We start from the raw sequence: 26,758 nt of genomic DNA, 5'->3' as shown, positions 1-26,758 counted from the left end.
GGCAAGAGGCTCAGGAGAGGAAGGTAGGAGAAGAGGAACGACGACGAGAGGAAGGTAGGAGAAGAGGACAACGACTACGAGAGACTCAGGAGAGGAAGGTAGGAGAAGAGGAGGACGACGACAGGCTCAGGAGAGGAAGGTAGGAGAGGACTACGACGAGAGGCTCAGGAGAGGAAGGTAGTAGAAGAGGACAACGACGACAGGCTCAGGAGCGGAAGGTAGTAGAAGAGGACAACGACGATGAGAGGCTCAGGAGCGGAAGGTAGGAGAAGAGGACGACGACGAGAGGCTCAGGAGAGGAAGGTAGGAGAAGAGGACGACGACGAGAGGCTCAGGAGAGGAAGGTAGTAGAAGAGGACGACGGCGAGAGGCTCAGGAGAGGAACGTAGGAGAAGAGGACGACGACAACGACAGGCTCAGGAGAGGAAGGTAGGAGAGGACTACGACGAGAGGCTCAGGAGAGGAAGGTAGTAGAAGAGGACGACGACGAGAGGCTCAGGAGAGGAAGGTAGTAGAACAGGACGATGGCGAGAGGCTCAGGAGAGGAAGGTAGGAGAAGAGGACGACGACGAGAGGAAGGTAGGAGAAGAGGAACGACGATGAGAGGAAGGTAGGTGTAAGGAATCCACTTCGCATTTTCCACTTGTTCCATGTTTTCACAAGTCAGCTGACTTAGCCTATTTAGGTGTTCACCTGTGTGCAAACAGGTGCTTAGTTATTTTCCTTGTAGCAGTTTACAGCTCTCCTGCTCAATGCAGCTACTCGCCTAAATACCAAGCTCTCTCTTTTAGATTACAATTTGTTCATTCAAAATAGAACCAGTTTTTCCTACTGCAAGTTTCTACAATGTTACCTCTCTAAGAAACCAGCTACAAATTATCTGCTGCTTGTTGCTTTATATCAATCTGTGCTACACACATCCAAGCCTCTCTCACTAAATGGCAGTCTCACTGTAACTGAACAAACAAGATTGGTGTAACATTCTAACTTGTCACATTGCTGAACTGATTTCAACGATCTATAGTAAGTTGGGACTGTTTTCCTCTCACAACCTTACCTGCAAGCACAAGATTTGTTTCTTTCTCAGCGTCTGATACTTTTGTCAGATCTCTCCGCTTGTGCCGCTGTCACTCAGCACATTGACTCCTTCCACACATTATAAATATACTAAAGTTTCTTATGCATCCAGTACTTATATCTCACATTTGGGACTTCCTTTACTTTATGTACTGAACGATACAGTACACCTGAAGCCTAAGTTTTGTTCTGCTTCCTGTTATTTACCAAATTTGATAACAGAGACTGCTATTGAATTTATCCATTACTTTATTTACAAATATTAATTTCCTTTCACTTTCAGGCATACAGTCTATGCTATTTAATAGCCTGTTTAAGAAAGTGATACAAATACATATTTTTTCAAGTCTGCAGTTGTGATCTTTTGCTCCTTCTTCATCAGGCATTACAGTAGGAGAAGAGGACAACGACGACGAGAGGCTCAGGAGAGGAAGGTAGGAGAAGAGGACAACAACGACGACGAGAGGCTCAGGAGAGGAAGGTAGGAGAAGAGGACGACGATGACGAGAGGCTCAGGAGAGGAAGGTAGGAGAAGAGGACGACGACGACGAGAAGCTCAGGAGAGGAAGGTAGGAGAGGACGACGACGAGAGGCTCAGGAGAGGAAGGTAGGAGAAGAGGACAACAACAACGAGAGGCTCAGGAGCGGAAGGTAGGAGAAGAGGACGACGACGAGAGGCTCAGGAGAGGAAGGTAGGAGACGAGGACGACGCCGAGAGGCTCAGGAGAGGAAGGTAGGAGAAGAGGACGACGACGACGAGAGGAAGGTAGGAGAAGAGGACGACGACGACGACGAGAGGAAGGTAGGAGAAGAGGACAACGACGAGAGACTCAGGAGAGAAAGGTAGAAGAGGACGACGACGTGAGGCTCAGGAGAGGAAGGTAGGAGAAGAGGAGGACGACAGGCTCAGAAGAGGAAGGTAGGAGAGGACTACGACGAGAGGCTCAGGAGAGGAAGGTAGGAGAAGAGGACGACGACGAGAGGCTCAGGAGAGGAAGGTAGGAGAAGAGGACGACGACGAGAGGCTCAGGAGAGGAAGGTAGGAGAAGAGGACAACGAGAGGCTCAGGAGAGGAAGGTAGGAGAAGAGGACAACGACGACGAGAGGTTTAGGAGAGGAAGGTAGGAGAAGAGGACAACGACGACGAGAGGTTTAGGAGAGGAAGGTAGGAGAAGAGGACAACGACGACGAGAGGTTTAGGAGAGGAAGGTAGGAGAAGAGGACGACGACGAGAGGCTCAGGAGAGGAAGGTAGGAGAAGAGTACGACGACGACGAGAGGCTCAGGAGAGGAATGTAGGAGAAGAGGACGACGACGAGAGGCTCAGGAGAGGAAGGTAGGAGAAGAGGAGGATGACAACAGGCTCAGGAGAGGAAGGTAGGAGAAGAGGACAACAAAGACGAGAGGCTCAGGAGCGGAAGGTAGGAGAAGAGGACAACGACGAGAGGCTCAGGAGAGGAAGGTAGGAGAAGAGGACGACGGCGAGAGGCTCAGGAGAGGAAGGTAGGAGAAGAGGAACGACGACGAGAGGAAGGTAGGAGAAGAGGACAACGACGACGAGAGACTCAGGAGAGGAAGGTAGAAGAGGACGACGACGTGAGGCTCAGGAGAGGAAGGTAGGAGAAGAGGAGGACGACGACAGGCTCAGGAGAGGAAGGTAGGAGAGGACTACGACGAGAGGCTCAGGAGAGGAAGGTAGGAGAAGAGGACAACGACGACGAGAGGCTCAGGAGCGGAAGGTAGTAGAAGAGGACGACGACGATGAGAGGAAGGTAGGAGAAGAGGACGGTAGGAGAAGAGGACAACGACGAGAGGCTCAGGAGAGGAAGGTAGGAGAAGAGGATGACGGCGAGAGGCTCAGGAGAGGAAGGTAGGAGAAGAGGACGACGGCGAGAGGCTCAGGAGAGGAAGGTAGGAGAAGAGGAACGACGACAAGAGGAAGGTAGGAGAAGAGGACAACGACGACGAGAGACTCAGGAGAGGAAGGTAGAAGAGGACGACGACGTGAGGCTCAGGAGAGGAAGGTAGGAGAAGAGGAGGACGACGACGAGAGGCTCAGGAGAGGAAGGTAGGAGAAGAGGAAAACGACGACGAGAGGCTCAGGAGAGGAAGGTAGGAGAAGAGGACAACAACGACGAGAGGCTCAGGAGAGGAAGGTAGGAGAAGAGGAGGACGACGACGAGACGCTCAGGAGAGGAAGGTAGGAGAAGAGGACGACGAGAGGCTCAGGAGAGGAAGGTAGGAGAAGAGGACAACGACGACGACGAGAGGCTCAGGAGAGGAAGGTAGGAGAAAAGGACAACGACGAGGAGAGGAAGGTAGGAGAAGAGGACAACAACGACGACGACAAAAGATGCTCAGGAGAGGAAGGTAGGAGAAGAGGACGACGATGACAGGAAGGTAGGAGAAGAGGACAACGACGACGAGAGGCTCAGGAGAGGAAGGTAGGAGAAGAGGACGAGAGGCTCAGGAGAGGAAGGTAGGAGAAGAGGACGAGAGGCTCAGGAGAGGAAGGTAGGAGAAGAGGACGACGACGAGAGGCTCAGGAGAGGAAGGTAGGAGAAGAGGACGACGACGACGAGAGGCGAAGGAGAGGAAGGTAGGAGAAGAGGACAACAACGACGAGAGGCTCAGGAGAGGAAGGTAGGAGAAGAGGACAACGATGAGAGGAAGGTAGGAGAAGAGGACGACGATGAGAGGAAGGTAGGAGAAGAGGACAACGACAACGAGAGGCTAAGGAGAGGAAGGAAGAAGAGGACAACGAGGACGAGAGGCTAAGGAGAGGAAGGTAGAAGAGGACAACGACGACGAGAGGCTAAGGTGAGGAAGGTAGAAGAGGACAACGACGACGAGAGGCTAAGGAGAGGAAGGTAGAAGAGGACAACGACGACGAGAGGCTAAGGAGAGGAAGGTAGGAGAAGAGGACGACGAGAGGCTCAGGAGAGGAAGGTAGGAGAAGAGGACGACGACGACGAGAGGCTCAGGAGAGGAAGGTAGGAGAAGAGGACGACGAGAGGCTCAGGAGAGGAAGGTAGGAGAAGAAGAGGACGACGACAACGACGACAAGAGGCTCAGGAGAGGAAGGTAGGAGAAGAGGACGACGACAAAAGAAGCTCAGGAGAGGAAGGTAGGAGAAGAGGACGACGTCAGGAAGGTAGAAGAGGACAACAACGATGACGACAAAAGAGGCTCAGGAGAGGAAGGTAGGAGAAGAGGACAACAACGACAAGAGGCTCTGGAGAGGAAGACAACGACAAGAGGCTGAGGAGAGGAAGGTAGGAGAAGAGGACGACGACAAGAGGCTCAGGAGAGGAAGGTAGGAGAAGAGGACGACGACGACGAGAGGCTCAGGAGAGGAAGGTAGGAGAAGAGGACAACAACGACAAGAGGCTCAGGAGAGGAAGGTAGGAGAAAAGGACAACGACGACGAGAGGCTCAGGAGAGGAAGGTAGGAGAAGAGGACGACGACGAGAGGCACAGGAGAGGAAGGTAGGAGAAGAGGACGACGATGAGAGGCACAGGAGAGGAAGGTAGGAGAAGAGGACAACGATGACGAGAGGCTCAGGAGAGGAAGGTAGGAGAAGAGGACAACGATGACGAGAGGCTCAGGAGAGGAAGGTAGGAGAAGAAGACGACGACGACGACGAGAGGCTCAGGAGAGGAAGGTAGGAGAAGAGGATAACAACGACGACAAAAGATGCTCAGGAGAGGAAGGTAGGAGAAGAGGACGACGATGAGAGGAAGGTAGGAGAAGAGGACGATGACAGGAAGGTAGAAGAGGACGACAACGACGACAAAAGAGGCTCAGGAGAGGAAGGTAGGAGAAGAGGACAACGACGACGAGAGGCTCAGGAGAGGAAGGTAGGAGAAGAGGACGAGAGGCTCAGGAGAGGAAGGTAGGAGAAGAGGACGACGAGAGGCTCAGGAGAGGAAGGTAGGAGAAGAGGACGATGACGAGAGGCTCAGGAGAGGAAGGTAGGAGAAGAGGACGACGACGACGAGAGGCGCAGGAGAGGAAGGTAGGAGAAGAGGACAACAACGACGACGACGAGAGGCTCAGGAGAGGAAGGTAGGAGAAGAGGACAACAACAAGAGGGATCAGGAGAGGAAGGTAGGAGAAGAGGACAACGACGACAACGAGAGGGATCAGGAGAGGAAGGTAGGAGAAGACGACAACAATGACGACAAAAGAGGCTCAGGAGAGGAAGGTAGGAGAAGAGGACAACAATGACGACAAGAGGCTCAGGAGAGGAAGGTAGGAGAAGAGGACAATGACAACGAGAGGGATCAGGAGAGGAAGGTAGGAGAAGAGGACAACGACGACGAGAGGCTGAGGAGAGGAAGGTAGGAGAAGAGGACGACGACGAGAGGGTCAGGAGAGGAAGGTAGGAGAAGAGGACAACAATGACGACAAGAGGCTCAGGAGAGGAAGGTAGGAGAAGAGGACAATGACAACGAGAGGCTCAGGAGAGGAAGGTAGGAGAAGTGGACAACGAGAGGAAGGTAGGAGAAGAGGACAACGATGACGAGAGGCTAAGGAGAGGAAGGTAGAAGAGGACAACGACGACGAGAGGCTAAGGAGAGGAAGGTAGGAGAAGAGGACGACGACGACGAGAGGCTCAGGAGAGGAAGGTAGGAGAAGAGGACGACGACGACGACGAGAGGCTCAGGAGAGGAAGGTAGGAGAAGAGGACGACGACGACGACGACAAGAGGCTCAGGAGAGGAAGGTAGGAGAAGAGGACGACGACAAAAGAAGCTCAGGAGAGGAAGGTAGGAGAAGAGGACGACGTCAGGAAGGTAGAAGAGGACAACAACGATGACGACAAAAGAGGCTCAGGAGAGGAAGGTAGGAGAAGAGGACAACAACGACAAGAGGCTCTGGAGAGGAAGACAACGACAAGAGGCTGAGGAGAGGAAGGTAGGAGAAGAGGACGACGACAAGAGGCTCAGGAGAGGAAGGTAGGAGAAGAGGACGACGACGACGAGAGGCTCAGGAGAGGAAGGTAGGAGAAGAGGACAACGACGACAAGAGGCTCAGGAGAGGAAGGTAGGAGAAAAGGACAACGACGACGAGAGGCTCAGGAGAGGAAGGTAGGAGAAGAGGACGACGACGAGAGGCACAGGAGAGGAAGGTAGGAGAAGAGGACGACGATGAGAGGCACAGGAGAGGAAGGTAGGAGAAGAGGACAACGATGACGAGAGGCTCAGGAGAGGAAGGTAGGAGAAGAAGACGACGACGACGAGAGGCTCAGGAGAGGAAGGTAGGAGAAGAGGACAACAACGACGACGACAAAAGATGCTCAGGAGAGGAAGGTAGGAGAAGAGGACAACGACGACGAGAGGCTCAGGAGAGGAAGGTAGGAGAAGAGGACGATGACAGGAAGGTAGAAGAGGACGACAACGACGACAAAAGAGGCTCAGGAGAGGAAGGTAGGAGAAGAGGACAACGACGACGAGAGGCTCAGGAGAGGAAGGTAGGAGAAGAGGACGAGAGGCTCAGGAGAGGAAGGTAGGAGAAGAGGACGACGAGAGGCTCAGGAGAGGAAGGTAGGAGAAGAGGACGACGAGAGGCTCAGGAGAGGAAGGTAGGAGAAGAGGACGACGACGACGAGAGGCGCAGGAGAGGAAGGTAGGAGAAGAGGACAACAACGACGACGAGAGGCTCAGGAGAGGAAGGTAGGAGAAGAGGACAACAACGACAACAAGAGGGATCAGGAGAGGAAGGTAGGAGAAGAGGACAACGACGACGACGAGAGGGATCAGGAGAGGAAGGTAGGAGAAGACGACAACAATGACGACAAGAGGCTCAGGAGAGGAAGGTAGGAGAAGAGGACAATGACAACGAGAGGGATCAGGAGAGGAAGGTAGGAGAAGAGGACAACGACGACGAGAGGCTGAGGAGAGGAAGGTAGGAGAAGAGGACGACGACGAGAGGCTCAGGAGAGGAAGGTAGGAGAAGAGGACAACAATGACGACAAGAGGCTCAGGAGAGGAAGGTAGGAGAAGAGGACAATGACAACGAGAGGGATCAGGAGAGGAAGGTAGGAGAAGAGGACAACGACGACGAGAGGCTCAGGAGAGGAAGGTAGGAGAAGTGGACGACGAGAGGAAGGTAGGAGAAGAGGACAACAACAACGACAACAAGAGGGATCAGGAGACGAAGGTAGGAGAAGAGGACAACGACGACGACGAGAGGGATCAGGAGAGGAAGGTAGGAGAAGAGGACAACGACGACGACGAGAGGGATCAGGAGAGGAAGGTAGGAGTAGAGGACAATGACGAACGAGAGGCTCAGGAGAGGAAGGTAGGAGAAGAGGAGAACGACGACGAGAGGCTCAGGAAAGGAAGGTAGGAGAAGAGGACAACGACGATGAGAGGCTCAGGAGAGGAAGGTAGGAGAAGAGGACAACAATGACGAGAGGCTCAGGAGAGGAAGGTAGGAGGAGAGGAAGGTAGGAGAAGAGGACGACGAGAGGCTCAGGAGAGGAAGGTAGGAGAAGAGGACGACGACAGGCTCAGAAGAGGAAGGTAGGAGAAGAGGACGACGACAAGAGGCTCAGGAGAGGAAGGTAGGAAAAGAGGACAACGATGACGAGAGGCTCAGGAGAGGAAGGTAGGAGAAGAAGACGACGACGAGAGGCTCAGGAGAGGAAGGTAGGAGAAGAGGACGACGAGAGGCTCAGGAGAGGAAGGTAGGAGAAGAGGACGACGACGAGAGGCTCAGGAGAGGAAGGTAGGAAAAGAGGACAACGATGACGAGAGGCTCAGGAGAGGAAGGTAGGAGAAGAAGACGACGACGAGAGGCTCAGGAGAGGAAGGTAGGAGAAGAGGACAACGATGACGAGAGGCTCAGGAGAGGAAGGTAGGAGAAGAGGACAACAACAACAACGACAAAAGATGCTCAGGAGAGGAAGGTAGGAGAAGAGGACGACGATGAGAGGAAGGTAGGAGAAGAGGACGATGACAGGAAGGTAGAAGAGGACGACAACGACAAAAGAGGCTCAGGAGAGGAAGGTAGGAGAAGAGGACAACGACGACGAGAGGCTCAGGAGAGGAAGGTAGGAGAAGAGGACGAGAGGCTCAGGAGAGGAAGGTAGGAGAAGAGGACGACGAGAGGCTCAGGAGAGGAAGGTAGGAGAAGAGGACGACGACGACGAGAGGCGCAGGAGAGGAAGGTAGGAGAAGAGGACAACGACGACGAGAGGCTCAGGAGAGGAAGGTAGGAGAAGAGGACAACAACGACAACAAGAGGGATCAGGAGAGGAAGGTAGGAGAAGAGGACAACGATGACGACGAGAGGGATCAGGAGAGGAAGGTAGGAGAAGAGGACAACGACGACGACGAGAGGGATCAGGAGAGGAAGGTAGGAGAAGAGGACAACGACGACGACGAGAGGGATCAGGAGAGGAAGGTAGGAGAAGAGGACAACGACGACGACAAAAGAGGCTCAGGAGAGGAAGGTAGGAGAAGAGGACAACAATGACGACGACAAAAGAGGCTCAGGAGAGGAAGGTAGGAGAAGAGAACAACAACGACAAGAGGCTCTGGAGAGGAAGACAACGACAAGAGGCTGAGGAGAGGAAGGTAGGAGAAGAAGACGACGACGACGAGAGGGATCAGGAGAGGAAGGTAGGAGAAGAGGACAACGACGACGACGAGAGGGATCAGGAGAGGAAGGTAGGAGAAGAGGACAACGACGACGACAAAAGAGGCTCAGGAGAGGAAGGTAGAAGAGGACAACGACGACGAGAGGCTAAGGAGAGGAAGGTAGGAGAAGAGGACGACGAGAGGCTCAGGAGAGGAAGGTAGGAGAAGAGGACGACGAGAGGCTCAGGAGAGGAAGGTAGGAGAAGAGGACGACGACGACGACGAGAGGGATCAGGAGAGGAAGGTAGGAGAAGAGGACAACGACGATGACGAGAGGGATCAGGAGAGGAAGGTAGGAGAAGAGGACAACGACGACGACGAGAGGGATCAGGAGAGGAAGGTAGGAGAAGAGGACAACGACGACGACGAGAGGGATCAGGAGAGGAAGGTAGGAGAAGAGGACAACGACGACGACAAAAGAGGCTCAGGAGAGGAAGGTAGGAGAAGAGGACAACAATGACGACGACAAAAGAGGCTCAGGAGAGGAAGGTAGAAGAAGAGGACAATAAAAACGAGAGGGATCAGGAGAGGAAGGTAGGAGAAGAGGACAACGACGACGAGAGGCTCAGGAGAGGAAGGTAGGAGAAGAGGACGACGACGAGAGGCTCAGGAGAGGAAGGTAGGAGAAGAGGACGACGACGAGAGGCTCAGGAGAGGAAGGTAGGAGAAGGACGACGAGAGGAAGGTAGGAGAAGAGGACGACAACAACGACGACGACAAAAGAGGCTCAGGAGAGGAAGGTAGGAGAAGAGGACGACGACGACGAGAGGGATCAGGAGAGGAAGGTAGGAGAAGAGGACAACGACGACGACGAGAGTGATCAGGAGAGGAAGGTAGGAGAAGAGGACAACGACGACGACGAGAGGGATCAGGAGAGGAAGGTAGGAGTAGAGGACAACGACGACGAGAGGCTCAGGAGAGGAAGGTAGGAGAAGAGGACGACGACAGGCTCAGGAGAGGAAGGTAGGAGAAGAGGACGACGAGAGGAAGGTATGAGAAGAGGACGACGACAAAAGAGGCTCAGGAGAGGAAGGTAGGAGAAGAGGACAACGACGACGACGAGAGGGATCAGGAGAGGAAGGTAGGAGAAGAGGACAACGACGACGACGAGAGTGATCAGGAGAGGAAGGTAGGAGAAGAGGACAACGACGACGACGAGAGGGATCAGGAGAGGAAGGTAGGAGAAGAGGACAACGACGACGACGAGAGTGATCAGGAGAGGAAGGTAGGAGAAGAGGACAACGACGACGACGAGAGGGATCAGGAGAGGAAGGTAGGAGTAGAGGACAACGACGACGAGAGGCTCAGGAGAGGAAGGTAGGAGAAGACGACGATGACGACAGGCTCAGGAGAGGAAGGTAGGAGAAGAGGACGACAACAACGACGACAAAAGAGGCTCAGGAGAGGAAGGTAGGAGAAGAGGACAACGACGAGAGGGATCAGGAGAGGAAGGTAGGAGAAGAGGACGACGACGAGAGGGATCAGGAGAGGAAGGTAGGAGAAGAGGACGACGACGAGAGGGATCAGGAGAGGAAGGTAGGAGAAGAGGACGACGACGAGAGGGATCAGGAGAGGAAGGTAGGAGAAGAGGACAACGACGACGACGAGAGGGATCAGGAGAGGAAGGTAGGAGAAGAGGACAACGACGACAACGAGAGGGATCAGGAGAGGAAGGTAGGAGAAGAGGACAACGACGACGACGAGAGGGATCAGGAGAGGAAGGTAGGAGAAGAGGACAACGACGACGACGAGAGGGATCAGGAGAGGAAGGTAGGAGTAGAGGACAACGACGACGACGAGAGGGATCAGGAGAGGAAGGTAGGAGTAGAGGACAACGACGACGACGAGAGGGATCAGGAGAGGAAGGTAGGAGTAGAGGACAACGACGACGAGAGGCTCAGGAAAGGAAGGTAGGAGAAGAGGACAACGACGACGAGAGGCTCAGGAGAGGAAGGTAGGAGAAGAGGACAACAATGACGAGAGGCTCAGGAGAGGAAGGTAGGAGAAGAGGACGACGACGAGAGGCTCAGAAGAGGAAGGTAGGAGAAGAGGACGACGACGAGAGGCTCAGGAGAGGAAGGTAGGAGGAGAGGACGACGAGAGGCTCAGGAGAGGAAGGTAGGAGGAGAGGACGACGAGAGGCTCAGGAGAGGAAGGTAGGAGAAGAGGACAATGACGACGAGAGGCTCAGGAGAGGAAGGTAGGAGAAGAGGACAATGATGCCGAGAGGCTCAGGAGAGGAAGGTAGGAGAAGAGGACGACGACAAGAGGCTCAGGAGAGGAAGGTAGGAGAAGAGGACGACGAGAGGCTCAGGAGAGGAAGGTAGGAGAAGAGGACGACGACGAGAGGGTCAGGAGAGGAAGGTAGAAGAGGACGACGACGAGAGGGTCAGGAGAGGAAGGTAGAAGAGGACGACGACGAGAGGCTCAGGAGAGGAAGGTAGGAGAAGAGGACGACGACGAGAGGGTCAGGAGAGGAAGGTAGAAGAGGACGACGACGAGAGGGTCAGGAGAGGAAGGTAGAAGAGGACGACAACGAGAGGCTCAGTAGAGGAAGGTAGGAGAAGAGGACGACGAGAGGCTCAGGAGAGGAAGGTAGGAGAAGAGGACGACGACGAGAGGGTCAGGAGAGGAAGGTAGAAGAGGACGACGACGAGAGGCTCAGGAGAGGAAGGTAGGAGAAGAGGACGACGAGAGGCTCAGGAGAGGAAGGTAGGAGAAGAGGACGACGACGAGAGGCTCAGGAGAGAAAGGCGACGACAACGAGAGGCTCAGGAGAGGAAGGTAGGAGAAGAGGATGACGACGGCGAGAGGCTTAGGAGAGGAAGGTAGGAGAAGAGGACAACAATGACGAGAGGCTCAGGAGAGGAAGGTAGGAGAAGAGGCCAACGATGACGAGAGGCTCAGGAGAGGAAGGTAGGAGAAGAGGACGACGACGAGAGGGTCAGGAGAGGAAGGTAGGAGAAGAGGACGACGACGAGAGGCTCAGGAGAGGAAGGCGACGACAACGAGAGGCTCAGGAGAGGAAGGTAGGAGAAGAGGACAACGACGAGAGGGTCAGGAGAGGAAGGTAGAAGAGGACGACGACGAGAGGGTCAGGAGAGGAAGGTAGAAGAGGACGACAACGAGAGGCTCAGTAGAGGAAGGTAGGAGAAGAGGACGACGAGAGGCTCAGGAGAGGAAGGTAGGAGAAGAGGACGACGACGAGAGGCTCAGGAGAGGAAGGTAGGAGAAGAGGACAACGACGAGAGGCTCAGGAGAGGAAGGTAGGAGAAGAGGACGACGAGAGGCTCAGGAGAGGAAGGTAGGAGAAGAGGACGACGAGAGGCTCAGGAGAGGAAGGTAGGAGAAGAGGACAACGACGAGAGGCTCAGGAGAGGAAGGTAGGAGAAGAGGACAACGACGAGAGGCTCAGGAGAGGAAGGTAGGAGAAGAGGACAACGACGAGAGGCTCAGGAGAGGAAGGTAGGAGAAGAGGACAACGACGAGAGGCTCAGGAGAGGAAGGTAGGAGAAGAGGACAACGACGAGAGGCTCAGGAGAGGAAGGTAGGAGAAGAGGACGACGACGAGAGGCTCAGGAGAGGAAGGTAGGAGAAGAGGACAACGACGAGAGGCTCAGGAGAGGAAGGTAGGAGAAGAGGACAACGACGAGAGGCTCAGGAGAGGAAGGTAGGAGAAGAGGACAACAATGATGACGAGAGGCTCAGGAGAGGAAGGTAGGAGAAGAGGACAACAATGATGACGAGAGGCTCAGGAGAGGAAGGTAGGAGAAGAGGACAACAATGATGACGAGAGGCTCAGGAGAGGAAGGCAGTAGAAGAGGACGACGACGAGAGGCTCAGGAGAGGAAGGCAGGAGAAGAGGACGACGACGAGAGACTCAGGAGAGGAAGGTAGTAGAAGAGGACGACGACAAGAGGCTCAGGAGAGGAAGGCGACGACAACGAGAGGCTCAGGAGAGGAAGGTAGGAGAAGAGGACAACGACGACGAGAGGCTCAGGAGAGGAAGGTAGGAGAAGAGGACGACAATGAGAGGAAGGTAGGAGAAGAGGACAACGATGACGAGCGGCTCAGGAGAGGAAGGTAGCAGAAGAGGACAACGACGACGAGAGGCTCAGGAGAGGAAGAGGACAACGACGACGAGAGGTTCAGGAGAGGAAGGTAGGAGAAGAGGACAACGACGACGACGAGAGGCTCAGGAGAGGAAGGTAGGAGAAGGAGGACGACAACAAGAGGCTCAAGAGAGGAAGGTAGGAGAAGAAGACGACGAGAGGCTCAGGAGAGGAAGGTAGGAGAAGAAGACGACGAGAGGCTCAGGAGAGGAAGGTAGGAGAAGAGGACGACGAGAGGCTCAGGAGAGGAAGGTAGGAGAAGAGGACGACAAGAGGCTCAGGAGAGGAAGGTAGGAGAAGAGGACGACGAGAGGCTCAGGAGAGAAAGGTAGGAGAAGAGGACAACGACGAGAGGCTCAGGAGAGGAAGGTAGGAGAAGAGGACAACGACGAGAAGCTCAGGAAAGGAAGGTAGGAGAAGAGGACAACGACGAGAGGCTCAGGAGAGGAAGGTAGGAGAAGAGGACAACGACGAGAGGCTCAGGAGAGGAAGGTAGGAGAGGAAGGTAGGAGAAGAGGACAACGACGAGAGGCTCAGGAGAGGAAGGTAGGAGAAGAGGACAACGACGAGAGGCTCAGGAGAGGAAGGTAGGAGAAGAGGACAACGACGAGAGGCTCAGGAGAGGAAGGTAGGAGAAGAGGACAACGACGAGAGGCTCAGGAGAGGAAGGTAGGAGAAGAGGACAACGACGAGAGGCTCAGGAGAGGAAGGTAGGAGAAGAGGACAACAATGATGACGAGAGGCTCAGGAGAGGAAGGTAGGAGAAGAGGACAACAATGATGACGAGAGGCTCAGGAGAGGAAGGTAGGAGAAGAGGACAACAATGATGACGAGAGGCTCAGGAGAGGAAGGTAGGAGAAGAGGACAACGAGAGGCTCAGGAGAGGAAGGTAGGAGAAGAGGACAACGACGAGAGGCTCAGGAGGGAGAGGAAGGTAGGAGAAGAGGACGACGAGAGGCTCAGGAGAGGAAGGTAGGAGAAGAGGACAACGACGACGAGAGGCTCAGGAGAGGAAGGCGACGACAACGAGAGGCTCAGGAGAGGAAGGTAGGAGAAGGAGGACAACAACGACGACGAGAGGCTCAGGAGAGAAAGGTAGGAGAAGAGGAGGACGACGACGAGAGGCTCAGGAGAGGAAGGTAGGAGAAGAGGACAACGACGACGAGAGGAAGGTAGGAGAAGAGGACAACGACGACGAGAGGCTCAGGAGAGGAAGGTAGGAGAAGAGGAAGGTAGGAGAAGGAGGACAACTACGTCGACGAGAGGCTCAGGAGAGGACGGTAGGAGAAGATGACAACGACGACGAGAGGCTCAGGAGAAGAGGACAACGATGAAAGGCTCAGGAGAGGAAGGTAGGAGAAGAGGACGACGACAACGATGAGAGGCTCTGGACAGGAAGGTAGGAGAAGAGGACAACGACGAGAGGTTTAGGAGAGGAAGGTAGGAGAAGAGGACAATGACGACAAGAGGAAGGTAGAAGAGGACATTGAGGGACGCAGCAGAAGAAGGTAGGAGGGACAAGGGGTCTAGGAGAGAAAGGAAGGAGAAGAAGAGTAAAAGGAGTTAAAGACTGGAAGGGAATGAGGAAGTGGGGTCAGGACAGGAGGAGGGGCAAGGAGCCCTTGAAGAGGAAGCGTTTAATACTCAATGAACAAAGGATCAAGGTGATGTTTAGGGTCACCTGAAGGGCCACTTTATAAAGCTGTGTCATGGTCAGGATAGACTTCTTCACAACGTTTACGTTCTCGTCCTTCAGGAGCATGTGCAGGTTGGCGATAAGCTTCATCAGGAGCTCATTATCCAATTTACTGGGAAAGAAAACAAAATGAAGAATTAAATAAGAGAACATGATTCACAAAATGGGGTCACTCAAACCAACAATATCCAGGAGGCTCATTAAGGGACCTTTCAATAAAGTAGAAATATATCATCAGCACATGCCTAATTATTATCATCAATTATTTGTACCGCGCTGAGTTTTAAATGAGCTGTAGATAATTTTTCTGACAAATTTCAAAATGTCTTATATTTCTTTACTCTGTGTCATCTGACAGCTATCAGTGAATTAGACTCATCTGTAAAGTATACACTGAAATCTTGCACATGCTCAGTAGTAACTGGTGCCTCAGACGGTATGCATATAATTATATCATGTGACAGCCATCAGCCAATCGTAGACTAATATACATATACACAGTGAGTTCTTGCACATGTTCAGTAGTAGCAGGCACCTCAGATAGTGTGCGTATAACTATATCATGTGACAGCCACCAGCCAATACCAGACTAATATTCATATACTCAGTGAATTCTTGCACATGCTCAGTAGTAGCTGGTACCTCAGATAGGGTGCATATAAAAAGATTGTGCAATATTTGATAAAGGAAGTGTATTAGAAAGTAATTTTTTTAAACTGCTGCTTCAGATTTTGTACTATATAAAAGGTTACTTCTGACTTCCTTTAAGCATAAGATAAAAATGTTATACTAACCAAGCTTCCTCTATAAAATTCACCACGAATTTCCGCACCTCCACAGATTTATCTGCTTGAAAAGCAATAATCTCCTACGTGCGGAGATAAAAAACACATTAGTGTAAAATAATAACAGTATCACACTCTGCGCCAGTCGCTACGTGACCACTTACGTCTAAAAAGTTGTCAAGAAGTGTTGGATCCTTGTTTATTATTAGTTCTTGCACCTATAATATAAATGGATCATTACACGCACTAGACATACCATAGATATATATAGATAGATACCGATAGAAGATAGATACCAATAGATGATATATAGATATATATAGATATAGATAGATACCAATAGATGATAGATATATATAGATAGATAGATACCGATAGATGATAGATACCAATAGATGATAGATACATGATAGATAGATAGATATATATAGATAGATACCAATAGATAGATACCGATAGATGATATATAGATATAGATAGATACCGATAGATGATAGATACATGATAGATATATATAGATAGATACCGATAGATGATAGATACAGGATAGATATATATAGATAGATACCGATAGATGATAGATACATGATAGATATATATAGATAGATACCGATAGATGATAGATACATGATAGATATATATAGATAGATACCGATAGATGATAGATACATGATAGATATATATAGATAGATACCGATAGATGATAGATACATGATAGATATATATAGATAGATACCGATAGATGATAGATACATGATAGATATATATAGATAGATACCGATAGATGATAGATACATGATAGATATATATAGATAGATACCGATAGATGATAGATACATGATAGATATATATATATAGATAGATACCGATAGATGATAGATACATGATAGATATATATATAGATACCGATAGATGATAGATACATGATAGATAGATATAGATAGATACCGATAGATGATAGATAGATGATAGATAGATGATTATATATATATATATATATATATATATATATATATATATATATATATATATATATATATAGAGATAGATACCGATAGATGATAGATATATATAGATAGATACCGATAGATGATAGATACATGATATATATATATATATAGATACCGATAGATGATAGATACATGATAGATATATTTAGATAGATACCGATAGATGAAAGATACATGATAGATATATATATAGATACCGATAGATGATAGATACATGATAGATAGATATAGATAGATACCGATAGATGATAGATAGATGATAGATATATATATATATATATATATATATATAGAGATAGATACCGATAGATGATAGATATATATAGATAGATACTGATAGATACATGATAGATATATATATATATATAGATAGATACCGATAGATGATAGATACATGATAGATATATATAGATAGATACCAATAGATGATAGATAGATATAGATAGATACCGATAGATGATAGATACATGATATATATGATAGATAGATAGATACCGATAGATGATAGATACATGATAGATAGATATAGTCTCACTGCGTCACTATAGGGGGCAGACTCACCTGTTTTAACATCGTTATTTTTGAATCGTTAGTAGCGAGGGCAGCCGTATTTAATAATTCCACAACCTAAAAGAAAATAACGGATATAATTTTTTGGAATCCCAACTTGCAAGTTCCTATCCCACATAACAGCAATTCCCATTGTACCTAAATATTTTTAATGTCAGCGTATATTTGTCTGGAACATTATGACTCGGACACATAAAACGCGTAGGTTTGATACAAGAACACTTTCAGTACTATCACCTATAAAGTAAATGACAATTTAACCAGATGTTACCAATGGCGTCTTACCCTCTCGGAGGTTGTCAAAATCTCAGCCGCGCCCTCATCCTGAGAGAAGAACTGGGATGCCATAGAGACCGCCATGTCTGCAAGACGGGGAATTAATGGTTAATGTGCACACATCAGATATGTTACGTAATTAGCTATAGAGAGAACAATTTTTATATAACCCTAAACATGATCTACACTAGCTATACGTGTACCAGCTGTGCCTAGGGGTACCACACTAGTTATAAGTGTACCAGCTGTGCCTAGGGGTACCACACTAGTTATAAGTGTACCAGCTGTGCCTAGGGGTACCACACTAGCTATACGTGTACCAGCTGTGCCTAGGGGTACCACACTAGCTATAAGTCTAACAGCTGTGCCTAGGGGTACCACACTAGCTATAAGTGTACCAGCTGTGCCTAGGGGTACCACACTAGCTATAAGTGTACCAGCTGTGCCTAGGGGTACCACACTAGCTATACGTGTACCAGCTGTGCCTAGGGGTACCACACTAGTTATAAGTGTACCAGCTGTGCCTAGGGGTACCACACTAGCTATAAGTGTACCAGCTGTGCCTAGGGGTACCACACTAGCTATAAGTGTACCAGCTGTGCCTAGGGGTACCACACTAGCTATAAGTGTACCAGCTGTGCCTAGGGGTACCACACTAGCTATAAGTGTACCAGCTGTGCCTAGGGGTACCACACTAGTTATAAGTGTACCAGCTGTGCCTAGGGGTACCACACTAGCTATAAGTGTACCAGCTGTGCCTAGGGGTGCCACACTAGCTATAAGTCTACAAGCTGTGCCTAGGGGTACCACACTAGTTATAAGTGTACCAGCTGTGCCTAGGGGTACCACACTAGCTATAAGTGTACCAGCTGTGCCTAGGGGTGCCACACTAGCTATAAGTGTACCAGCTGTGCCTAGGGGTACCACACTAGTTATAAGTGTACCAGCTGTGCCTAGGGGTACCACACTAGCTATAAGTGTACCAGCTGTGCCTAGGGGTACCACACTAGCTATAAGTCTACCAGCTGTGCCTAGGGGTGCCACACTAGCTATAAGTCTACCAGCTGTGCCTAGGGGTACCACACTAGCTATAAGTGTACCAGCTGTGCCTAGGGGTACCACACTAGCTATAAGTGTACCAGCTGTGCCTAGGGGTGCCACACTAGCTATAAGTGTACCAGCTGTGCCTAGGGGTACCACACTAGCTATAAGTGTACCAGCTGTGCCTAGGGGTACCACACTAGCTATAAGTGTACCAGCTGTGCCTAGGGGTGCCACACTAGCTATAAGTCTACCAGCTGTGCCTAGGGGTACCACACTAGCTATAAGTGTACCAACTGTGCCTAGGGGTACCACACTAGCTATAAGTGTACCAGCTGTGCCTAGGGGTGCCACACTAGCTATAAGTCTACCAGCTGTGCCTAGGGGTACCACACTAGTTATAAGTGTACCAGCTGTGCCTAGGGGTACCACACTAGCTATAAGTGTACCAGCTGTGCCTAGGGGTACCACACTAGCTATAAGTCTACCAGCTGTGCCTAGGGGTACCACACTAGCTATAAGTCTACCAGCTGTGCCTAGGGGTACCACACTAGTTATAAGTCTACCAGCTGTGCCTAGGGGTACCACACTAGTTATAAGTGTACCAGCTGTGCCTAGGGGTACCACACTAGCTATAAGTGTACCAGCTGTGCCTAGGGGTGCCACACTAGCTATAAGTGTACCAGCTGTGCCTAGGGGTACCACACTAGTTATAAGTGTACCAGCTGTGCCTAGGGGTACCACACTAGCTATAAGTGTACCAGCTGTGCCTAGGGGTACCACACTAGCTATAAGTCTACCAGCTGTGCCTAGGGGTGCCACACTAGCTATAAGTCTACCAGCTGTGCCTAGGGGTACCACACTAGTTATAAGTGTACCAGCTGTGCCTAGGGGTACCACACTAGCTATAAGTGTACCAGCTGTGCCTAGGGGTGCCACACTAGCTATAAGTGTACCAGCTGTGCCTAGGGGTGCCACACTAGTTATAAGTGTACCAGCTGTGCCTAGGGGTACCACACTAGCTATAAGTGTACCAGCTGTGCCTAGGGGTACCACACTAGCTATAAGTGTACCAGCTGTGCCTAGGGGTGCCACACTAGCTATAAGTCTACCAGCTGTGCCTAGGGGTGCCACACTAGTTATAAGTGTACCAGCTGTGCCTAGGGGTACCACACTAGCTATAAGTGTACCAGCTGTGCCTAGGGGTACCACACTAGTTATAAGTGTACCAGCTGTGCCTAGGGGTACCACACTAGCTATAAGTGTACCAGCTGTGCCTAGGGGTACCACACTAGCTATAAGTGTACCAGCTGTGCCTAGGGGTACCACACTAGCTATAAGTGTACCAGCTGTGCCTAGGGGTACCACACTAGCTATAAGTGTACCAGCTATGCCTAGGGGTACCACACTAGTTATAAGTGTACCAGCTGTGCCTAGGGGTACCACACTAGCTATAAGTGTACCAGCTGTGCCTAGGGGTACCACACTAGCTATAAGTGTACCAGCTGTGCCTAGGGGTACCACACTAGCTATAAGTGTACCAGCTGTGCCTAGGGGTACCACACTAGCTATAAGTGTACCAGCTGTGCCTAGGGGTACCACACTAGCTATAAGTGTACCAGCTGTGCCTAGGGGTACCACACTAGCTATAAGTGTACCAGCTGTGCCTAGGGGTACCACACTAGTTATAAGTGTACCAGCTGTGCCTAGGGGTACCACACTAGCTATAAGTGTACCAGCTGTGCCTAGGGGTACCACACTAGCTATAAGGGTACCAGCTGTGCCTAGGGGTACCACACTAGCTATAAGTGTACCAGCTGTGCCTAGGGGTACCACACTAGCTATAAGTGTACCAGCTGTGCCTAGGGGTACCAAACTAGTTATAAGTGTACCAGCTGTGCCTAGGGGTGCCACACTAGCTATAAGTGTACCAGCTGTGTCTAGGAGTACCACACTAGCTATAAGTGTACCAGCTGTGCCTAGGGGTACCACACTAGCTATAAGTGTACCAGCTGTGCCTAGGGGTACCACACTAGCTATAAGTGTACCAGCTGTGCCTAGGGGTACCACACTAGCTATAAGTGTACCAGCTGTGCCTAGGGGTACCACACTAGTTATAAGTGTACCAGCTGTGCCTAGGGGTACCAAACTAGTTATAAGTGTACCAGCTGTGCCTAGGGGTGCCACACTAGCTATAAGTGTACCAGCTGTGCCTAGGGGTACCACACTAGTTATAAGTGTACCAGCTGTGCCTAGGGGTACCACACTAGCTATAAGTGTACCAGCTGTGCCTAGGGGTGCCACACTAGCTATAAGTGTACCAGCTGTGTCTAGGGGTACCACACTAGCTATAAGTGTACCAGCTGTGCCTAGGGGTACCACACTAGCTATAAGTGTACCAGCTGTGTCTAGGGGTACCAAACTAGTTATAAGTGTACCAGCTGTGCCTAGGGGTACCACACTAGCTATAAGTGTACCAGCTGTGCCTAGGGGTACCACACTAGCTATAAGTGTACCAGCTGTGCCTAGGGGTACCACACTAGCTATAAGTGTACCAGCTGTGTCTAGGGGTACCACACTAGCTATAAGTGTACCAGCTGTGCCTAGGGGTACCACACTAGCTATAAGTGTACCAGCTGTGCCTAGGGGTACCACACTAGTTATAAGTGTACCAGCTGTGTCTAGGGGTACCACACTAGCTAAAAGTGTACCAACTGTGCCTAGGGGTACCACACTAGCTATAAGTGTACCAGCTGTGTCTAGGGGTGCCACACTAGCTATAAGTGTACCAGCTGTGCCTAGGGGTACCACACTAGCTAAAAGTGTACCAGCTGTGCCTAGGGGTACCACACTAGCTATACGTGTAACAGCTGTGCCTAGGGGTACCACACTAGCTATAAGTGTACCAGCTGTGCCTAGGGGTACCACACTAGCTATAAGTGTACCAGCTGTGCCTAGGGGTACCACACTAGCTATAAGTGTACCAGCTGTGCCTAGGGGTGCCACACTAGCTATAAGTGTACCAGCTGTGCCTAGGGGTACCACACTAGTTATAAGTGTACCAGCTGTGCCTAGGGGTACCACACTAGCTATAAGTCTACCAGCTGTGCCTAGGGGTGCCACACTAGTTATAAGTGTACCAGCTGTGCCTAGGGGTACCACACTAGCTATAAGTGTACCAGCTGTGCCTAGGGGTACCACACTAGCTATAAGTGTACCAGCTGTGCCTAGGGGTACCACACTAGCTATAAGTGTACCAGCTGTGCCTAGGGGTACCACACTAGTTATAAGTGTACCAGCTGTGCCTAGGGGTACCACACTAGCTATAAGTCTACCAGCTGTGCCTAGGGGTGCCACACTAGCTATAAGTGTAACAGCTGTGCATATGGCGGGTCACACTAACCTGGGCACTTATGTTACTGCTATATCATTCACTTTATAAGGCTCAGTCTCTTCCCCCTGAATCCTCTCCTCTGCATCACAGCGCAGCCATCTTCCCCAGACACCGGTAAAGGCTTCAAAACACAACTTCCGCCCAAACACCCCCTGTTGTCACAATCTTTAAAGTTCCAATTGGCTAAATGAATGTGTTCTATCGAAAACTCCAAGGAAATGAAAACTACGAGAAAACATCATTTCCGGTTATTCTATACATCTGATTAGTTGAACCTCCTGTCACTCACTAAGATACGGACCAATCAGATGGGCACTGTAGTGACAACTTCCTACACATTTGAGGTCCTCAGTGACATATTTGAGAAGGGTCTAGCTGCAGACTGGAGCTCCACTCTAGACAGGAAACATGTGACCTCCACTCTAGACAGGAAACATGTGACCTCCCCTCAAAGCTTTTTTTTTTTATATATATAATCAACTTTAATGTAACAAACAACCTATAGACAATTATTCTGAAAACGAAACATTTTGCAGCTTTCTTGTTCTTCTTAATTGTGCACTCACAGTGGTTACCTTATAAATGACAGTCAGCATAAACCACTGTGAGTGCACATTAAGAAGAACAAGGAAGCTGCAAAATGTTTCGTTTTCAGAATGATTGTCTATAGGTTGTTTGTTACATTAAAGTTGATGAGAAAAAAAAGCTTTGAGTGTAGGTCACATGTTTCCTGTCTAGAGTCAATGGAAGTCACATGTTTCCTGTCTAGAGTCAGTGGAGGTCACATGTTTCCTGTCTAGAGTGGAGCTCCAGTCTGCAGCTAGACTACTTTGACATATTTTAAAATCCTCCTAGCTCTGATGGACAGAGTCGCTTCCGGTGTACCTGCGCCATTTTGGGACTCCTCTGGTAATATTTCTGTTTGATTACCATTTAGAATTATTCAGTGTTGTTAGGTTTATTTACATATGTTTCTTCTTTTGTTTTTACAGGCGCTAGATAGACGGTGTATAGTTTTGTTGTAGACACATGACAGACTGAGAACTTCCGGCGAAGCCATCTTGGTACACCCAGTTGATTTGCAGGGATCGTTCACACCGCGCCATACTAGTACTCCCAGTGTTGTTGGCTGGACAATGATCAAGGTTGCTACCTGTCGTCCACAAAAAAAGTAAATGGGGTCAAACATTGTCCCCCAAATGCTCTAACTCAGCCCCCAGTCTTGAACCCATAACTAAGCAGTCATGTTACCCCTTGTTTGCCAGTAACATACAGATCAATAATAAATATTACCTCTTTGGCTGCTAATATTACACAAACACATGATATTTCTACCTCTTGACTTCCCCTTATTTATGCTCCATGTTTGTAATTAGGTCGTTTATATTTATCTAACACTCATGGACTGATATTTTTGTGAAGATTTTAATGGACAGCCAAAAAAAATACTGGCCTGTCCAGTTGAATCCTGTACACCTAGCAGCCCTGCCAGTGGAATTGATTCCTTTTACTGCAATAGCTTTAAGATCTGTTTATATAAAGCACAATTGTCTTTAAACAAAAACTCAGTCACAGATGTATGTGAGTGAAGTCATTCAGGTTAATGTAGTGTCACCTATGCTGTGAGTACTGGGTATATTTAGTGTGTGCTAGACATACGTACATATGCTCCGTGCACCTGCATGTAATCACTACACCTGCTCAGTATACTACGTATGTGACATTGCAGATAAATACGTCACTGTCAGCGCTCTGTATAGTCTGTGTTATATTTAGTGTGTGCTAGACATACGTACATATGCTCCGTGCACCTGCATGTAATCACTACACCTGCTCAGTATACTACGTATGTGACATTGCAGATAAATACGTCACTGCCAGCGCTCTGTACAGTCTGTTATATTTAGTGTGTGCTAGACATACGTACATATGCTCCGTGCACCTGCATGTAATCACTACACCTGCTCAGTATACTACGTATGTGACATTGCAGATAAATACGTCACTGCCAGCGCTCTGTACAGTCAGTGTTATATTTAGTGTGTGCTAGACATACGTACATATGCTCCGTGCACCTGCATGTAATCACTACACCTGCTCAGTATACTACGTATGTGACATTGCAGATAAATACGTCACTGCCAGCTGCTCTGTACAGTCAGTGTTATATTTAGTGTGTGCTAGACATACGTACATATGCTCCGTGCACCTGCATGTAATCACTACACCTGCTCAGTATACTACGTATGTGACATTGCAGATAAATACGTCACTGCCTAGCGCTCTGTACAGTCAGTGTTATATTTAGTGTGTGCTAGACATACGTACATATGCTCCGTGCACCTGCATGTAATCACTACACCTGCTCAGTATACTACGTATGTGACATTGCAGATAAATACGTCACTGCCAGTGCTCTGTACAGTCAGTGTTATATTTAGTGTGTGCTAGACATACGTACATATGCTCCGTGCACCTGCATGTAATCACTACACCTGCTCAGTATACTACGTATGTGACATTGCAGATAAATATGTCACTGCCAGCGCTCTGTACAGTCAGTGTTATATTTAGTGTGTGCTAGACATACGTACATATGCTCCGTGCACCTGCATGTAATCACTACACCTGCTCAGTATACTACGTATGTGACATTGCAGATAAATACGTCACTGCCAGCGCTCTGTACAGTCTGTGTTATATTTAGTGTGTGCTAGACATACGTACATATGCTCCGTGCACCTGCATGTAATCACTACACCTGCTCAGTATACTACGTATGTGACATTGCAGATAAATACGTCACTGCCAGCGCTCTGTACAGTCTCAGTGTTATATTTAGTGTGTGCTAGACATACGTACATATGCTCCGTGCACCTGCATGTAATCACTACACCCTGCTCAGTATACTACGTATGTGACATTGCAGATAAATACGTCACTGCTAGCGCTCTGTACAGTCCTGCGTTATATTTAGTGTGTGCTAGACATACGTACATATGCTCCGTGCACCTGCATGTAATCACTACACCTGCTCAGTATACTACGTATGTGACATTGCAGATAAATACGTCACTGCCAGCGCTCTGTACAGTCTGTGTTATATTTAGTGTGTGCTAGACATACGTACATATGCTCCGTGCACCTGCATGTAATCACTACACCTGCTCAGTATACTACGTATGTGACATTGCAGATAAATACGTCACTGCCAGCGCTCTGTACAGTCAGTGTTATATTTAGTGTGTGCTAGACATACGTACATATGCTCCGTGCACCTGCATGTAATCACTACACCTGCTCAGTATACTACGTATGTGGACATTGCAGATAAATACGTCACTGCCAGCGCTCTGTACAGTCAGTGTTATATTTAGTGTGTGCTAGACATACGTACATATGCTCCGTGCACCTGCATGTAATCACTACACCTGCTCAGTATACTACGTATGTGACATTGCAGATAAATACGTCACTGCCTAGCGCTCTGTACAGTCTGTGTTATATTTAGTGTGTGCTAGACATACGTACATATGCTCCGTGCACCTGCATGTAATCACTACACCTGCTCAGTATACTACGTATGTGACATTGCAGATAAATACGTCACTGCTAGCGCTCTGTACAGTCTCAGTGTTATATTTAGTGTGTGCTAGACATACGTACATATGCTCCGTGCACCTGCATGTAATCACTACACCTGCTCAGTATACTACGTATGTGACATTGCAGATAAATACGTCACTGCCAGCGCTCTGTACAGTCAGTGTTATATTTAGTGTGTGCTAGACATACGTACATATGCTCCGTGCACCTGCATGTAATCACTACACCTGCTCAGTATACTACGTATGTGACATTGCAGATAAATACGTCACTGCCAGCGCTCTGTACAGTCTGTGTTATATTTAGTGTGTGCTAGACATACGTACATATGCTCCGTGCACCTGCATGTAATCACTACACCTGCTCAGTATACTACGTATGTGACATTGCAGATAAATACGTCACTGTCAGCGCTCTGTACAGTCTGTGTTATATTTAGTGTGTGCTAGACATACGTACATATGCTCCGTGCACCTGCATGTAATCACTACACCTGCTCAGTATACTACGTATGTGACATTGCAGATAAATACGTCACTGCCAGCGCTCTGTACAGTCAGTGTTATATTTAGTGTGTGCTAGACATACGTACATATGCTCCGTGCACCTGCATGTAATCACTACACCTGCTCAGTATACTACGTATGTGACATTGCAGATAAATACGTCACTGCCAGCGCTCTGTACAGTCAGTGTTATATTTAGTGTGTGCTAGACATACGTACATATGCTCCGTGCACCTGCATGTAATCACTACACCTGCTCAGTATACTACGTATGTGACATTGCAGATAAATACGTCACTGCTAGCGCTCTGTACAGTCTGTGTTATATTTAGTGTGTGCTAGACATACGTACATATGCTCCGTGCACCTGCATGTAATCACTACACCTGCTCAGTATACTACGTATGTGACATTGCAGATAAATACGTCACTGCTAGCGCTCTGTACAGTCAGTGTTATATTTAGTGTGTGCTAGACATACGTACATATGCTCCGTGCACCTGCATGTAATCACTACACCTGCTCAGTATACTACGTATGTGACATTGCAGATAAATACGTCACTGCCAGCGCTCTGTACAGTCTGTGTTATATTTAGTGTGTGCTAGACATACGTACATATGCTCCGTGCACCTGCATGTAATCACTACACCTGCTCAGTATACTACGTATGTGACATTGCAGATAAATACGTCACTGCCAGCGCTCTGTACAGTCAGTGTTATATTTAGTGTGTGCTAGACATACGTACATATGCTCCGTGCACCTGCATGTAATCACTACACCTGCTCAGTATACTACGTATGTGACATTGCAGATAAATACGTCACTGCCAGCGCTCTGTACAGTCTGTGTTATATTTAGTGTGTGCTAGACATACGTACATATGCTCCGTGCACCTGCATGTAATCACTACACCTGCTCAGTATACTACGTATGTGACATTGCAGATAAATACGTCACTGCCAGCGCTCTGTACAGTCTGTGTTATATTTAGTGTGTGCTAGACATACGTACATATGCTCCGTGCACCTGCA

At 49.0% G+C, this 26,758-nt stretch overlaps 1 protein-coding gene across 3 annotated transcripts in view; it reads right to left on the bottom strand.

Annotated features, from left to right (window-relative positions):
• SYMPK (symplekin scaffold protein) overlaps positions 1-22,534 on the bottom strand; it is a 77,794-nt gene extending 55,260 nt beyond the window's left edge. Inside the window, exons 1-6 of one of the 3 annotated variants that reach the window (XM_053696862.1) lie at positions 22,495-22,534; positions 17,184-17,260; positions 16,890-16,955; positions 15,483-15,536; positions 15,328-15,401; positions 14,519-14,645 (exon numbers count right to left, since the gene is read on the bottom strand). In XM_053696862.1, the coding sequence (XP_053552837.1) occupies positions 14,519-14,645; positions 15,328-15,401; positions 15,483-15,536; positions 16,890-16,955; positions 17,184-17,258 (396 nt within the window). In that variant the 5' untranslated portion in view covers positions 17,259-17,260; positions 22,495-22,534. Of the gene's footprint in view, positions 1-14,518; positions 14,646-15,327; positions 15,402-15,482; positions 15,537-16,889; positions 16,956-17,183; positions 17,261-21,618; positions 21,836-22,494 lie in introns of those variants that run through there. The other 2 variants (XM_053696863.1, XM_053696861.1) reach the window with 2 other exon arrangements.
• Positions 22,535-26,758: the final 4,224 nt, after the last annotated feature.

The sequence above is a fragment of the Bombina bombina genome, unplaced genomic scaffold (assembly GCF_027579735.1).
Source record: "Bombina bombina isolate aBomBom1 unplaced genomic scaffold, aBomBom1.pri scaffold_723, whole genome shotgun sequence".
NCBI classification, from domain to species: Eukaryota; Metazoa; Chordata; class Amphibia; order Anura; family Bombinatoridae; genus Bombina; species Bombina bombina.
This window is presented reverse-complemented; position numbering and strand designations above follow the sequence as displayed.